The sequence below is a fragment of the Cricetulus griseus genome, chromosome 3 (genome assembly GCF_003668045.3).
Source record: "Cricetulus griseus strain 17A/GY chromosome 3, alternate assembly CriGri-PICRH-1.0, whole genome shotgun sequence".
Taxonomy (NCBI): domain Eukaryota; kingdom Metazoa; phylum Chordata; class Mammalia; order Rodentia; family Cricetidae; genus Cricetulus; species Cricetulus griseus.
In genome coordinates, this window is record NC_048596.1 from 169999704 (window position 1) to 170016704 (window position 17001).

The 17001-nt window shown below is 46.6% G+C and overlaps 1 protein-coding gene across 1 annotated transcript in view; it reads left to right on the top strand.

The window, feature by feature from the left end:
• Window positions 1-773: 773 nt before the first annotated feature.
• Window positions 774-17001, top strand: part of Gnao1 (G protein subunit alpha o1) — a 158037-nt gene continuing 141809 nt past the window's right edge. The window contains 2 exon segments of the mRNA NM_001244055.1: window positions 774-891; window positions 1090-1132. Coding sequence (NP_001230984.1) covers window positions 774-891; window positions 1090-1132 — 161 coding nt within the window.

The following is a 17001-nucleotide window of genomic DNA, read 5'->3' on the forward strand; positions in this document are numbered from 1 at the left end:
GCCCCGGCGCGCGCGCGTGCCCTGCCCTCCCTGCCCGCCTCTTCTCGCGCTCCCCGCTGGCCGCGGCTCCCTCGCGCTCTCCCGGTCTCCTCTCTGCTCCGCCGAGCGATGCGAGCTCTGGGCCCCGGCGACGCCGCCTCCCGCTAGAGATCTGCATCCCCCGGCCCGACCCCCTTCCCAGCCCTGCCCCGCGCGCCGGGGTCGGAGAAGGCGCCGCGGACGCACCGACGGCCGAGGAGCGGCGATGCACATGCACTAGCGGCACCCCCTAACTCACTCCCTCCACACCCCGCGCCGCCGCCGCCTCCACCTTCTCCGCCTCCGCCTCCTCCTCCTCCGCCTCCGGCAGCCGCGGCAGAAGGACCCACCCTGCCCCCCACCCCACCCTCCGCCGGCTCCGGCTGCGGATCCAGCCTCTACTCCTATTTTATTTATTTTGGGTCGTGCACTAGCCTCAGTGCCTGCAGCCCGCGCCTCCAGGGCCCGCGGGCGCCTCCTCCCTCGGCTCCGGAGCCCCAGACCCCGGCCACCCTCACCTCGACACCCCCAGACCCCGGCCAGCCGCCGCTGGTTATCGCCGCTGGAATCTTGATAGAGGCTGTCATTTTTGGGGGGTTCTGGTCTCTCGACAATTTTGTTCCCAGCCCAGGAGAAGATACCGTGATTTTCTCCCCTTTGAGCCCAGGCTCTGCTCTGTGGGGGGGTGGGGGGCGCGCCGACCCGGGGAGTCGTGCCAGCCGAGTCGTGCGGGCTGTGGCAGGGAAGGGGCCACCATGGGATGTACTCTGAGCGCAGAGGAGAGAGCCGCCCTCGAGCGGAGCAAGGCGATTGAGAAAAACCTCAAAGAAGATGGCATCAGCGCCGCCAAAGACGTGAAATTACTCCTGCTGGGTAAGGACCTCGGTAGCCACCCCCACCCCTCGACCCCGGCCGCAGTTCCCCACCCGAGTAGCGCCACGGGAGACCTGGTCCCGGAGTTGGCACCACTGTGTGCCCAGGATCGCCCACCCCTCGCATGCTTTGAAGCCCCCTTCCCATTCCTCTGAGCTGACACTCACCAGTTTTTCCCCCCTCTCTGTGTCCCAACAGGGGCTGGAGAATCAGGAAAAAGCACCATTGTGAAGCAGATGAAGTAAGTCCCTATGGCATTGGGATTTGTACTTTTATTAATAATTTTATACCGTTTTTATTATCTTGCTCACCCACATTGCTCTTCAGGTCTGGTTTTTAATTCGTGCACACACAGAGACCTGGTTTTGCCTCCCCCTCCCCCACTCCCTACGTTGGTTCTGGGTCCCCCACCCCAACTCCTAGGGTGGGTGTTTCGGGGGAGGGAAAGGGAGCGCCTGTAGTTGTATGAATGACAGTGTCCGCCATATTGATCAGAGCATCACACTATTGGCGTGATTATGATCATAACTCTTGCTCGTGGAGTATTTCATGTGTTTCGCTGCCTCCATTTCTGTCTCTGCCTCATTCTATTTCTCCTCCTCCCTCCACCCCACCCCTCAATCCCCCTTCCCCCTGCTTCCCTTGGGGCAGTGATTTTGAACTTGACTAAAAACATGGAGGGGACCCAGCCCTAGCAGATTGGGGTGGAAGATCAAGTGTTTGCTGTTCATGAGTTTGGTGCTGAATTCCTGGAGGCTGTGGCTTCGACCCCCCCCCCCGCCGCCCCTAACGAGAGCAGGGGTTAGGGGAGGGGGGCGTGCATCGGGGTAAAAGGGTGGGTTTCCAAGCGGATGTGACAGACACAGCTTTATCCAAGGCAGAGGTGGAAGGGGAACGCTGTCTGTGGAGCTGAATGAAAGCAGCAAGCCTCATCTGCCCTCCAGCCCCTCTCCTCCCTGGCCCTTCAGCCTTTGCTCTCCTGACACTAGCAGTTTCCTGTCAACTCTGTAGCCTTTATCGTTATATCTGTTTGCACTCTGCTTAGGCCGGGTTCCCTGTAGTCTACCTCCAATGCGGATTTCAGGCCCTACTTGCCACCGCCCCCTTCTGCCTTAGATATCAGTTTCCCCTCCTAATTAACTGGGGGTGGATTTGAGTGATGGTTGAAAATTAAAACAAAATGGGATATTCCTTCCTTTCCACATTTCCCCAATAAGGAGTCTCATCCCTCCTTCCCCCCTCACTGGCTTGCTTCTTGCCCCATCCACTCCACAGCTCCTAGTAAGCCTACAGGCAGCTTTGCCTAGGGAGGGGTGGCCAGCAGGGAATGGGTGCGTGCCTTCCGGGCCTCCTGGCCCTGCTTCCGTTGGCCTGTCAGTTCAGAACAGAGGAGTTCGTTAGGATCGTTTAGCGAGGATTCCATGTCGCTTTGCTGTGACACCTTCATGCACACACAGCTCCTAATTAGAGGTTGCTGTGCAGTAAACAAAAATGATTATTTTTCAACTTGACAGAATAGCCGAAGTAATTGCATCCCGTAGGAAAACAATGGAAAATAAAAACCCCTTTCGAGGGGAGGTGGGTGGGAGACAAATTGTGCTTGCAATTTCAAAACCAAGAAGCAAAAATTCTTGCATGTGTAACAGGCATGACAAGCGAGTTCCAGGCGGCGCCATGATGGTAGGGAGTAGCGACTAGCAGACAGTTTCCCCACGACTGCTTGGCATGTTCTTATTTGCGTTCGAGAGCTCCCGGGGGCTTTCTTCTCACAGGCCCCTTCGGCTAGCCTCACCCTTCTGAGCCACCAGTAATTTGGCCTGGGGTTTCTCTGGGGCTTGTGCAGTCCAAATGGATGGGGAGGCGGGGCCTGGGGAATTGCTCTTTGCAACAAGGTGCATGTTGCATCTGCCTGGAGCACTCGCGGGTCGGGAAATGCAAACCGCGCCACCTCTTTCTCCTTAGGGGCAGGTTTCAAAACTTCACATGTCTGTAATCCCCTGTGGCAGGTTGAGAGCCTGTAGAAGCCTCGGCCTCCAGAGCTGGGGTGAGGTTTCAGGCGTTGCAAGTGGTGGACAGCGCCCAGCCGAGGCTGGAAATGTCGATGGGGTTTGAGCTCGGCGGCGCTCGGCTCTTCTCGGCTTGGTCTGGGCGCGGGGCTCGGAGGATCTCGACAGTGTTCGGAGCCCAGTCGGGGTCTAGACGGAGAGGGCCGAGTGGCTTCGGCTTCGGAGGGGCCCGAAGACATTCGGAAGCCCTCGGCGAGGGGAGGGAAAGTGAGGTGGAGGTAGGGGAGGTGAGAGAGGCTGGCAAAGTAACTTTGCATCCACCAAAGCAGCTTGCTACCTGCTTTTCCTGAATATGCCCCATAAATCAGGTTGATTTAATAAGACGTTTAAAAATATGTACCGAGTCCCCCAAAGGGTAACTTGCCTTTTTTATTCAAAGAAAGCTGAGCTCTCTGAGGAGATCTGTGTGCTACTTTAGAATGGAAATTCCTGATTAAGTCCTAGGGCACGAAATCTTAAAGGAAGGCCATAGAAGATTTTCTGAGGAAAGTCGTACATGTCTTATATTGGGTTGCACTGTGGGGTGGGGGTAGGGTGACGTGTCTTGATGTTTGATTCAATTAAATCAGGAATCAAAGCATTTTTTTTTCCTGCATTTCTTCTCTCCCTTTCGTCACAGCCACAAACACCTTTTCTGTGAAAACTGCCTGTCAAAACTGAGGTTTTTGTTACTGATTTTTGTTTCCTTTTAAGACCAAAATGTACCATAGTAGACTAGGTTTGCTGAGAAAGCCCACCAGAAAGGTGTCTGCCTGTACAAAAGACCCAGTTGACCTGCCCTCCCGAAGCATTCATGAATGGCAGTTTTTTCCTATGAGCTTGGCTTGAAATAAGTCAGATCAGGGCCTTGTGCCAAGCTGGATGCAGGACTTGTTTTATTAACCACAAAATCTGAGATTGGTGTCATTGTATCCCAGTGACAGATTCTTTGGAGCCCTCACTTCCAGAGATTGGTTTTGAGATCACCACTTGAGCGAGAGTCATTTGTAGCCAGGAAGATTGTGCTTTCTGGGTGGGGCCAGGCCAGAAAGCCTTGGTAGCATTTGCAGAAAAGCAATTTCCTGTTTCCCTGTGCAATGTGATTGGTGACAAGCCTATCAGGCCATATGTGTAAGTTAGTTCAGATGCTGTGTTATTCCACCTAGGCAGATGAAAGTAGATGGTTGCAGAGTCCGATGTAGGTGACACCCTGTGAGAAACCAGTGGTTTCTAAAGGGGATGGGGGTCTAGTAGCATAGCCCTTCGACTTGGAAGGAAGAATATTGATATTTGGATGTTATCAGATCCTTTATCACCAGCATTTTCAGAAAAGCTAGGAGCCGATTCCCTCTGCTTGTGTCCTCATCCAGGTTGTAGTATGTTGATTGGGAGGAGGAATAGGAATTTGTGTCCCTAGTAGCTGAGATGTTGCCATTAAGGACTGGCAGCAAATGCAGCTTAGAACAGGGTGTTATTACCCTCATCGGCCAAGAACATTACAGAGACTGACCTTTGGATTTTTTTCTGCTCAATACAAGTCATAAGGGGAAACTTACATCATTTTCAGAAACCTAATTCTCAAGTCTTTAAAATCGTTATAATTTTATTGTGTGTGTGTGTGTGTGTGTGTGTGTGTGTGTGTGTGTGTGTGTGTGTAGAAGGCAACTTTGTAGAGTCCACTGTTTCCTTCTAACTTTATATGGATTTGGAGATCAAACTCAAGTCACCACCTTACATGACGAGTGCCTATATCCACTGAGCTATCCTGCCAACTACTCCTCTCAATTCCATTTTTTTCTCTTTGGTGTGTGAGCTAGTGAGTTAGTGTTTGGAAGGTCTCTGTCATGCAATACAAAACATTACAGTTCTGAGAAATCAACAGTGATGATGGAGATGGTGCAAATATATTTTCACATATCCTGGGAATACCTAGTGCCTCCTTTTGCCACGTGGCAAACAAGCTTTGCTTGTTTTAGGGGTGAGCTTACCTGTGATATAACCTCATCATTTTCCTGATAATCAGTGATGCTTTTACAAAGACTTCTAAAGAGAGTATGAATTTTATTGGATTTCTGAACCCTTATAAAGACTATCTTAGAATTATAGTTTATGAAGCATAGAATCAATATAATACCATTTTAACTGACTTCCCAGTTCAAACATTGAGTGACAAATGCTTGGGACCTGGTAGTGTAAAATGACGCCTGGAGTTGTTCTGAACATTACAGTTTGCTGGGTTGCTTAGTTCACACTCTCTGGTGGATCAGATTTTTGTTTTGTTTTGTTTTTTAGTAAGTAGAGTTTGCAGAAAGACCTGGCTTGCTAGTAGACTTCGAATGCACCTGTATAGACAGAGTAAAATGAAGCATTTCAGATACACATTCATTTCTGGGATACCCGTTCAGTGCAGTTTTTAGACAAGTTTAAGGATTTGCCTATTGAACATATCACTGCTCATACAAATATCCCAACCCTTACAAGTGAGGTTTTAGTATACCACTCTGTCAGGGGAGGTGATGGTTTTGAAAGATCATCTGCTGCCAAAAAAGATGGTGGTTTCCTCCTCCCAGCTGACCTCGACTTTCTAACTGGGTGTCAAGACCATTGGTTGGCAGCATCAAGCTAGTTTGCTTTCAGAATCTAGTAAGTGACAGGCATTAACAGAGGGGGGAGGTAGCAACTTGCAGCCATTACTTTGTGAAAGTACAGACCTCTATTTAAAAGGGTGTTTCCTACCCTTACCCAAAGGCCTCTCGTGCAGGTAGCAGTCCAATGAGAGCTGCTTTCCCAGATCCTTGGCTTGTTGTTTCTGCAATCACTTCATTGGCTGTTTTTGCATCCCTTTCCACTTGTGTCTCCATGTTTATCAAATAGATGCACCTTGCTCTCTGGAGACAGTGTGAGTGCGAACAGAATGTCAGATCAAGTAACAGCAGATGAGTTCTCCTCTGCTGCTGGATGGTACTCTCTCCCTTCTTGCTGTTCACTGAGCTGTAAATACCAGCAGACCTTCTTGCCAGAAGAGCAGCCAGCAGTTCACCTGATCTCATCAAGAATTAGCTGTGCAATTCTTGAACCTCAGTGGATTCTGAAATGGAGCCTGTGTGCTTGTGGAAAGGGCTGCCGTCATTAGATTAAGTAGGTGAAGCTTTATGCAGACTGACATGGCTAAATAGGAATCCAGAATTTCTTTTCTGTGCATGGGAAGCTGGATGAGTGCTCAGTGCTGGCTTGTTTCTTTTAAACCTGGAGCTCCTAGATTCTTTTGTGCATCTGAAGAGACCACATCTGTTAAAGTTAGCCCAAGATCATTCATGATTTTCAGCTGCTTGTGCTATACTATGTCAATTAACTCTAGTGATTTCAGCAGAATAGGCCCTACTTCTCTGACATGTGTTCATGTGAATGCATGGTCTTGATTTCCCGTGTGCCAGGATATGTTCAGTTAGACCAGTGGTTCCCAACCTTCCTAATGTTGTGACTCTTAATACAGTTCCTCATGTTGTTGTGACCCCCAGTCACAAAATTATTTTCATAACACTTAATAACTGTAATTTTGCTACTGTTATTAATTGTAATGCAAACATTTTTTTGGAGATAGAGGTTTGCCAAGGGGTTCATGACCCACAGGTTGAGAGTCACTGAGTTAGACTGTTATTGCAGGAGCCCACCTTAATTTGGAAGACACCTGGCAAGCCAATAACAGGGATGATTCCAGGTTGGAAAAAAAATGGGAAGGGTTACCCTCAAAACTGACACTAATAAAGAACAGCATTTAATTATGAAAAAGGAAAGGGGTATATATATGTATGTGTGTTCATGCATATAACTCCATGGGTTTGAAATCAGGTGCTATGAGGAGATTGCTTCACATTTATTGACTGCCTAAAGGCCTAAAAGTGCTCTGATGAACTCAGTTCCAAGAATTTGTATTTTGTCCCACCTCCCTCATCCTGCCACCTGGTCCTGGTAGAAAGGACATTGTTCAACCATCAGCAATTATCAGATGGAGCAAGAGAGAGAAAGAGTCATGGCCTCACTGGTCCAGGGGAATAGAAAGTCTCTTATTTACAGAAGCAGGTTGGCATGCCTGTCTGGAATGGAGAGGGGTTAAGAACATTCTGCAGCCAGACCGCTGGATATTGACTCTACTACCAGTCAGATGTGTGAGCTTAGCTTATTTACCTCTTGACATCTCAGTTTTCTTGCCTACAAAATGGGGTTGGTAGATAATAAAAGCAACTATTTAAAGTTGGTGCAAGAATGAAATGAGTTAAGATAGGAAATAGACTTACAACAGTGCCAGGGGTGTAAAAATCATTATACAAAGGTTAGTTCAGTTTTCATTCCTTTGATTGATTAGTAGGTGTTTCCTCCCCCTATGTAGTTCTCTTGTAAGTATGGGACATAGCTGACTTGTGAACAGTAGAAGAGGGGCACTGTGGTTCACACTGTGCTCATAGCCTTGCCTACTCTGCAGCACCACTTATATAACAAATCATGTTGTCATAACTGATGTGACATTTTTGATGGTGCAGCTGCTTCAGCCCAAGAGACTGGGGTAGTGTTACAGAGCGGGAAAGAGCATTGAACCAGGAGTCCAGACCAGCCGCTCTGCCTCTGCTCCGCTGAGAGCAGTTTCCTGGAAGAGTTGGACCAAGTGTACACAAGTTCCTTAATGGTTTATGAAATCAAGAGCATAGCATGATCTTTCCTTTCCTCTCTCTCTTTCTCTCTGCCTCTCCTTTCCCTCTTTCCTTTTCCTACCTCCCCTTTCCTCTCTCTTTCTCCCACTCCCCAGCATTTTGCGATACTACACATAAAAGCATCAATTATGGTTCTATCCTGAAAGGGTATGGGATACTATGAAAGTTCTTTTAAGGGTCATATAATTGTACTACAGAACCTAGACCACAAAGCTTTGCCAGCCTACTAAGTCATAGTTCTGAGAAGCATTTTGACAAAGCTATGGCCAACCAAACTTTTCATGGAGTTAGGGTTCCCAAACCAAAGAGGTCAATCAGAAGAGTCCTGGTAGTATGAAACTGGATTTCACTGGGAGAAAGAGAGAACCAGAGAAAAGTGATTTGTAGCTTCTAGGATGCTCACAAGTGGAAACAGCCTTGTCTTTCACCATGAAGGGCTACAAGTAAAAGAACATGTCTGGGTTCAGGTGCCAAAGGGCCAGGGAATTGGGATGGGGAAATGTGTTGTAACTTTTACTCATTCACTGGTTGACTCTGGGAAGATCATTTAGCCCTTCTGGACCCCCAGTTGGTTTATCTCTTAACTGGTGTGCTGGCTTTCACTGTGAAATTCCTCTAGTGTATTTTCTAATTCTAAGATAACAGTTGATGCATAGGGAAACCTAGAAGCCTTAAATGCAGTGGGGGATAGTGGGAGTATTTGCCACCCACAGCTTTGATCTGCTGAGCTGACTTTAGTTCTAATATTCTTCACAAAGAAGAGGAAAAATATTGTGCTTTTCATAGGATCCTGCAAGAATAATAGAATTTGCCCCTTGGTTTGTTAACTGTCTGAGAGGCAAGCAAAATGGAGAATGGAGGATAATATACAAGAATAAAGCTCCATGGACAAGGGTTTACCCCAAATACTAGGTATGTCTTAGATCAGGATAGGTTTTCTGTAGAAGCTTGTTACCTGTAAGCTAGGAGGTATGGCATGCACTTGTAAGCTCAGCAGAAGTCACCAGTGTCACTTCTGGGGGTCAGCTGGGTTCCCACAGGGATTTTGAGGCTTGTACAGTAAAACTCTGTCTCAAAAGAAGAAAGGAGATGGGGGAAAGGTGGGAAAACGCTACAGATAAGAGTACCTTCCCTGTGCTTTAAAAGTTAACCTGGGTCATCTTCAACACTCTCCCTGACCCACCCCCTCCCGTGCATCACGGGTTGTAAGTGAATTAGATGTTAATGTGCTTATTCCTTAGTAGTCTGGGTGTTCCTTCTCCACCAAGACTCCCGAAGAGTAAAGATGATGGCTTCTTTTCACATGTACTGTAACACTGAGCCTAGCACCTGGTATAAAGGAACTGCTCACAGAATACTGACCAAAGAAAAGAGCAAAAAGAAATAAGGTGCACAGGAATATCCCCTGTTGTTTTGGGTAAGTCAGGTTGATATTGAAAACTTTTAGTGGCTGTAGGTTTTCAATCTGTTAGCTTCATTTGTAGTTTCTCATCAATCCATGAGGAAATAGAATTTCAGTCTTACATGTATGAGGCAGAGGTCAGAGGCTTGTTATTAAATGGCTTGTTCAATGTTGTACAAGTTAATAAGGTAGTGATAGGGTCATTGAAACAATGCTTTGTCTAATTCCAAACCTCTCTTTACCATTGTAACTCCACAGTAGTTCTCTGACCACCACTGGTATAGGCAATGGGAACTGAAATCTAGAGTCTGAAACCCAGGATAAATGGGATGGCATCAGTTTTACCTGAGGTTGGCAACTGGGAGACTAGCATGGGCCCAGTGGTTTTGATATGCTTGTGAGAGTAGTAGTGCTGGTGATCCCCGTGCATCACATTAATTGGGACACTAGTATTAGTATTCCCTAGCAACCACCCAGAGAGTTCCTGAAATCATTTTCCATCCCTGTCTTTGAAGTGTGAGCCATGCTCCTGTGGCAGCAAAGTGAAGCTGCTTCTGAAAGTGCTGGCTTTGGCTCTTGAAGGTGGCTTAGAGAAGACTGGGAAGACAGGAAGGAGATCCACCCATGCACTCTTGCACAAGCATGAGGACAGAGAGGAACCAGAGAGGAAGGTCTTTCTTAGTCCCCATCCTTGAGGACCCCAGAGCTTCCTGGTAAGAGGCTCTTATACTTGAGATCAAGAAGTCCACGATGTCTCTGTGTGCAGTATGCTACATGAAGACAGAAGGTGCCCTCTCAGGCAGAAAGTTCAATGGGGATAAACTGAGAGGAAAATGGCATGTGGGGTGAAACCTGGTGGAAAAGGAAAGCCAGTAGAGGAGCAGAATGTCCAAAGGCTGGATATGTCTCCACTGAGAAGATGCTAGGAATGTGACTAGGGCAGTGTGTGAAAAGAATGTTACAAAACGATGGAGGAAAAGTGAGACAGACACCAGATCATGGAAGGTCTAATGTACTTTGCTAATGACCACATTTTATTGTGAAGATAAATTGTCACCAAAAAGAAATCGGTGGCAGAATCTGAGGCTGGGAGAGCAGATGGAAAATTACTTGTGCAATCCAGTGGGAAAATGTTAAAGCAGTAGGAGTGGGTGGGCCGGGTGGAGGGAAGACAAGAAGAAGGCATATTTGGGCAATGAGGTGATTGAACTTGCCTGAAGATTGGTTGAAAGATTGATTGAGGAGGAGATCAGTTTTTTGAGAGTAATGACAAGAATGTGTCCAAGATTCCTGGTTGGGGCCTCTGGCGGAACATTTGTCCATACCTTTAGATAAGAGGAAGAAAAGAGGGGAATATATAGGGAGAAAAATTATGTCCATGTTGGCAGTGAGTGGTATGGAAGTCAGTTACCTCAGCAGGCCAAGTGAGATAGGCAAAAAGGCATGCATGCATGCATACACACAGAGAGCTCCAGAAATGATCATTGCAAAAGAAGGGCCAGAGAGTTTGAAAGGAAAAGGGACCCCAAGGCAGAGCAACATCGTGAAAATAAAGACAGGGGGCACTGAAGATGAAAAAGTGGTTGTGGTTGAGTCAGATATTGTCATTGTCAGAGAAGGAGAAGACTGGCAAATGTCCATAGAATGGCAAGTTGATGATTTGAGCAAGAACAGTTTCAATGGAGTGATGGGAGAAAAGCCAAATTATAGTAGGAGTTAAGTGTATGAGTTTGAGGAAGTTGATGGGGTCATGAATGGAGACCCTACCTGTCCCACACACCAGCCTTGGAAGGAAGAAGACTAAGGTAAGGAGTGATGGGTGGGGTACAGGAGCAGAGGGGGTTTACTTTTACTGTTCTCTTGGCTAACACAGAAAGGCTTGGATTCCTTGGAAATCTGGGGGTGCAGAGGCTCAATGGAGGCAGAAATTGAAGGCACAAGAAAGGAAATGAAGGCAAGAGCAGATCCCCCTCCCCAGATCCCAAGGATGAGCCACTTGAACTGGACATGGCCATGCATCACCTTCCCTGATTCTGATGGGGGTCCATCAAAATGGGAGTGAGTGGAGAAGCTCAGGAGCATGGGAGGCATCTACCTTCACATTGCCTTTTCTCTCTGAAGTGCAAAGAAAAACCATGCTCATTTACTGGAACTCCAAGGGCTCATCACATTTGTTCTATTCAGACCCTTTATCCATTCACATATCCAGTATTTACCTACTTCCTGTTATGTGCTTGTCCAGCTTTTTGTGCTTAGATATTCGTTGGTGAACAGGGCAAGTCTCCAGGAGATCAGGCTGTCTCCTCATAAACAAGCAACTGGCCATGGTAATAACAGACTGATTTTTTTTTGAGTCACAGCTTTGTGACAGACCTTAGGCTGATCAAAGAGAGTTCCAGTCCTTGCTCTCTCAGAGAGCTGGGATCCATCAGAGAGACATGAGGGTGATGAGCAGGCAGTAGTGGCAGGTTTGATTTGGGAAGGACTTGGGTTGAATTGGGGCTGGTTGGAGAAATGAAAGCCTGATAGATTGCTCTTTACTGGCTTCAGGCCAATAGTGGGTACTGTCTGCCACTGCTGCTCAGATATAGAAGTGGGCATGTGATTCAGGCCTTTCCAAAGTGATTGACACCCCACCCCCAGGAGGGCATGTGACTTAAGCCAAGCCTTTCTCTGGGATTTTATGAAAAAGAAGCTGTTCAGTTGTACCCAGTGGGGAGCTAAGAGGGTGAAAACCTGGAGCTGTCTGAGACCAGGTTTTCACATCTCCATTGTCTCCTGCAGAGAGAAACTTGCTTATAGTGAATTTGACTGAGGCTGTGAGAGACCCAGAGAAAGGGATGGTGTCACTGCAATTTCTGAAGTTTAGAGAACAAAGCAGACCCTAACCTACCTGACAACTCGTTTTTGTTGTGGTCATGAGGGTTAGACCCAGGGCCTTGCACACACTACCATACAAGTACTCCTCCCGCTGAACTGTGCCCCCAGCCCTGTCAGGGCTTGTCTGAGTTGGGGCTCTGTCTCTTACAATCGTAGTCACCCTGACAGAAGGGTGAGAGCTTGCATGGAGACCTAAAGGAATTAGGTAAAGCACAAAATCAGAGCTTCAACCACAGGGCCCTCAGAGGGAGTGCTGGGCAGTTTTGTATCTGAAGAGTTGGAGGCTTCGGGGAGTCTGAGAAGTGACTGGAAAGGAGGGCTAAAAGTGGCTTTGTAGGTTCTCCTGACCATTTAGGTGCAGAGGTGGAGGAGGGAAAATCATGAAGGCAGACCAGATGAGACATAATGTCTGACTGAAGATAGGGATGGGCGTGCCCTTCCAGTTTCAATCTGTATGCAGTCCACTGGAGTCCAAGCCAGTAGGCTGGAAATGAGAATAGCAGGAAAAGCCATGGCTAAGGAGAAACCAGGTCAGACCATGAGCAGGAAGTTTATGCTCTCCAGAGTCATTTTCTGGAAATGCTGATTGGTTTGTTTGGAAGGAACTTCTTGAGCTTAGAGGAGGGGTCTAGTCTAGGTGACCTGGGCTCAGCTTCTTTTCTGGTAGGATCTTAGGAGTAGATGTCATTCTCTGGGGTGCATATCCAGATGGGCAGGAGAAACTCACCTGGTGGAAGTGAGCTAGGGTGCCTACCTGCATGGACCCTATGGGAAGCTCCACCTAGCAAAAGGGACCAGAGGGCAGAAGAGCTGGAGGAAGCTGAGGGTGCTAGAGGGGGAATGAGCATCAGAAGACAGTGAGGACTGAGTCAAGGCACTGGTATTTTGTGATTCAAACTATTGACCTTTGAAAAAGAAGTTTCAGTGGAGGAAAAGGACAGGAGCCAAACTCAAGAAAATTTTAGTAGTAGGAAGAAATCTGGACTAGGAGTCAAGAAACTCAAGTCCATGTGGCCTTGGCAACTTCCCTAACTTCTCAAGGACTCAGCATTCTACATGTAACGTTTGGAACCTGGTCTGATCTCTTTTCTGGTTCAGTCTTGAGGTCATAATTTAAATCCTGCTCTTCTAGCAAGGAATTCCCTCTTCGCCCATGGCCATCACCAGCTGATATAATAGATATAACAAAATTAACCTTTCAAGACTCTAGTGCTACCTAAGAAAGAAACTGGGGCATTAGGGAGTTGTGGACACTCACACCTGTTGACCCATGTGCTCTCTCTCCCCTGAGGATGTGGAGCCCACCAGGTTGAAATGAGTTTCACACTGTCAGGGTTACAGGAAGGACTAGGTGCTGCTGTCCCACAAGAGGCATGCTGATGATAACTCTAGAACATGAAGGCAAGGCAGCTTATGGGGTCCCTGAATGAATTTACATGAAAAAGGAAGGCTTGTGAGCCTGACATGGCTATGTGAGGAACTCCAGTTAGGGCAGGTGAAAAGGAGCCCAGGAACCCATGCCCTAGGAGATAGAGTATCCTGAGGACACCAGTGGGCAGGGATAAGAGGCTCCTGCCATATCTCCTCATTCCTACACAGCCCCACCAGTGAGGGGCACTAGGGAGAGGTGGTAGAATAACAGAGGGGAGAACCTAATTCTGAGTACCCCCTCGTTCTCCTGTACCCCTCATTCTCCTGGACCCCCATGTGAGGTTATATGCTATTTCTTCTTTGGATGCTTCCTTAAAATTGTAACCATCAAGGACCTCACTACTGTCTAATGTTGGCATGTGTGTGTTTATTTTACAAATACCAATGAAGGACCAGCTGCTTTTTGGCACTTTCTACTCTTCCAAGAATAGAGCTCAAAAGGCTAGACAAACTTCTGTCCTCAGGACATGACAGTGCTAGGGAAGGAAGACAGTGAATAAGCAAGGAAAATGAGGCTATTTCATAGAGTGATGTGTATCCCCTTGGAGGAAATTGGGGTTAAATAATGGAGAATAGTTAGGGAGAGAAGGGATAAGAAAGCAAGCCAGAATGCAAAGGCCCTTAGGCAGAAATCAGCAGAAGCGAAGCTAATGAGGCTGGACCACCAGGATGGAAAAGTGAGGCCCAATAGAGCGAAATAGGCGACAGGGCAGCATGTGGGCCTGGTGGCTGTTCAGTAGCACTTGGGTTTCATTGTGAATGCTGTGAAAGATGTGACTGTATTTAAAAGATCCCTGTAGGACTGGTGAGGTGGCTCGGTGGCTCAGTGCTTGCAGCCAAGTCTGACAACTTGAGTTCCATCTCAGAATCCACATGGTGGAAGGAGAGAACTAACCACACCAGTACTACAGATACACATGCACACACACACATACACACACTCAAAGAGGGGCGTATAAATGTAAAAGTCTAAAAGATTCCTTTATGTTCAGGGAAAGACAAAACCAAAAGACAGAAATTATATCAGTGGTTTCTAAGAACTGGGATGAGAGTTGAAGGGAGGGGCGGATTATAAAGGTACAGAGGAGCTTTTGTGGGAGGTGAAAATATTCTATGCCTTCATTGTGCTTGTATATTTTTTCAAAAGGGTGAATTCACTCTGGGTAAACTATACTTCAATAAACTTGTCTAGTAAAATACACAGGGTGAGGTGTGTGATAGGACATACCTGTTATCACTGCACTCAGGAAACTGAGGCAGGAAGATGGCCAATTCAAGGCCTGCCTGGGTTATAGAGAGAAACTGTCTAAGAAAGGGGGAAGAAGAGAGTTGAGGGCAAATAAGATTAGGATGTATTATGTACATTTATGAAACTGTCAAGGATAGTTTTAAATTAAATTTAAAAGGAACCACAGTAAGCCTTAGCAAAACTGTCATGTCAACTGTGTGGAGGATGGTGACAAGGAAGCCTGGAGGGAGAGGTCATCGTACAGGCCGGGGCAGTTCCTTCATCCACCCCTTCCTTACAGTTTAGACTGTATTGCATGCTGTTCCTGGAGACTTCCTCGCATCAGTTTATTGATGTGTGTTCCTAGTTTTCCTGTTTACACAGCTTTCCTTTACAACTGGTTTATAAGCTCAGAGTGGATAGAAGCCATCTGTTTCATGGTGCAGGCCCCACAGGACATGCTTATTACATTGTTTCCTTACATCCAAGTGGTGCTTTCAAGTTCCTGTGCAGCATCTAGCTGCACAGATGTCACCATGTCCCCATTTTATAGATGAAACAACCAAGGCAAAAAGAAACAGCTCAGAAGCTTGAGCTGTGGAGATTTAGGGTTTACCCTTTGCTTAGCTGGCAGCGTAGAGTGTGGGGGAATTACTCAGTTTCCTGAATCTCAATTTAATCACTGACAAGAGACAAAAAATTAACACATTGCAAATACACTGTGAGGACTAAATGAGGTGGCACAGCTGAGAGCATTTAGCACATATCTCAAATTCCTCAAATGGTAGCTATTGGTATTTTAGTATCAAAATTGTTTATTTGAGTCAGCGTGGCCAGCACTGCACAGTCAGATCCAGTATTCTGGGTCCCAGGATGTCTCCTGCCATGGCAGAGCTAACTCAGTTCAGTGTGTTCTTGTTACCAGTGGCTTTCTTCAGAGCTAACTACTTTTTAACCACAACATGGCTATTGATTATTTATGGAGCACCCATCGTGGCAGGACACCATAGAAAGCTTACAATAGTGAGTCAAAAGGAATTCCACCTCTACCCTTCATAGAAGAGCTGTTTCTACAGTTAGTGAGCTCTGCAGCCACAGGAAGTAGAAGCTGCTCTGGGAGCTCCTACCAATGTGGAGGTCTGGGAAGACTCCCTGAAAAGAGTTACATTGAAACTGCCATTAGGGCTGGAGAGACGGCTCAGTGGTTAAGAGCACTGGTTGTTCTTAGAGGACCCAGGTTCAATTCCCAGCACCCACATGGCAGCTCACAACTGTCTGCAATTCCAGTTCCAGAGGATCTGGCCTCCAGGCACTGCATGCACATGCTGAAGACATACATGCAGGCAAAACACCCATACATACAAAATAAAAATTAGTTAATTAAAAACCAAAAGTAATTAGGGGGCTGGAGAGTTGCCCAGCAATTAAGACCCCTGGCTGCTTTAAATGTGTCTCTTGAGCCCCATATATGTAATTGTTATATAAAACAAAATATACAGAAAATGCATTTTACATTTCTTTTGGATGTTTTTAAAAGGCAGTGCTTAAGTAATTATCAGTAGGTGAAATGGCAGGATATTGCTAGTACTCAGGACTATCTCTAAATATCCCTTCCTGGTGGTAGATCCTTTATCACCCCCATGTCCTTGACTTTTTTGACAGGTGTTTCTGTTCTTTTTATAGTTTACCATCAGTGTATGAAGCCCTTAATGTCACTGTCTAGTTTTTGCCCGAGTTTAACATAATTGGAACTCTAACACTAGTTACCAAGTCTTGTGATCTTCCTTTCAATGTTATGTTTATAGTATTTGTCCAAATTGGGGTGTATATATAGCTGGAATTTGTTCATTTTCATTGTTATAGAATATTATATAACATTCTATATGTTTGTTGTGGATTTTTAATGTTTTTATGGAGCATCTAGAATATTTGTGAATATTCATGAAAATATACTATAAATTACATATCTCCATGGGGAAGGGCCCAGGACCAGCACAGGAAGATTTGGTGGACTTTGCAGAGCCCCCTTTGAGGGCTCTACCCTGCCTGGGGAGTGGTGGGTGGATGGGGTGTGGGCTGGAGGTGGGGGAGGAGGGTTGGGGGTGAGGGGAGGGAGAGGGAGAAGGGACTTGAAACAAGCTTGTTCCCTAACTAGAACTAATAAATAAATTTTTTAAAAAAATTACATATCTCTTTGTTGTGTAGCACTTATTGTTACACATCAGCAATGACTATGTCATTTTAAGTTTAGGCCAATTACAAAGAATGCTGCTTTAAGTGTGTGTGTGTGTGTGTGTGTGTGTGTGTGTGTGTGTGTGTGTGTGTGTTCTGGGGCATGTGTATCTGTAAAGGGTTCTGAAGAGGAATTAGTAGGGATTTAAACCACATTAGAAACTCTGCAGCACTTTCCACACGCTG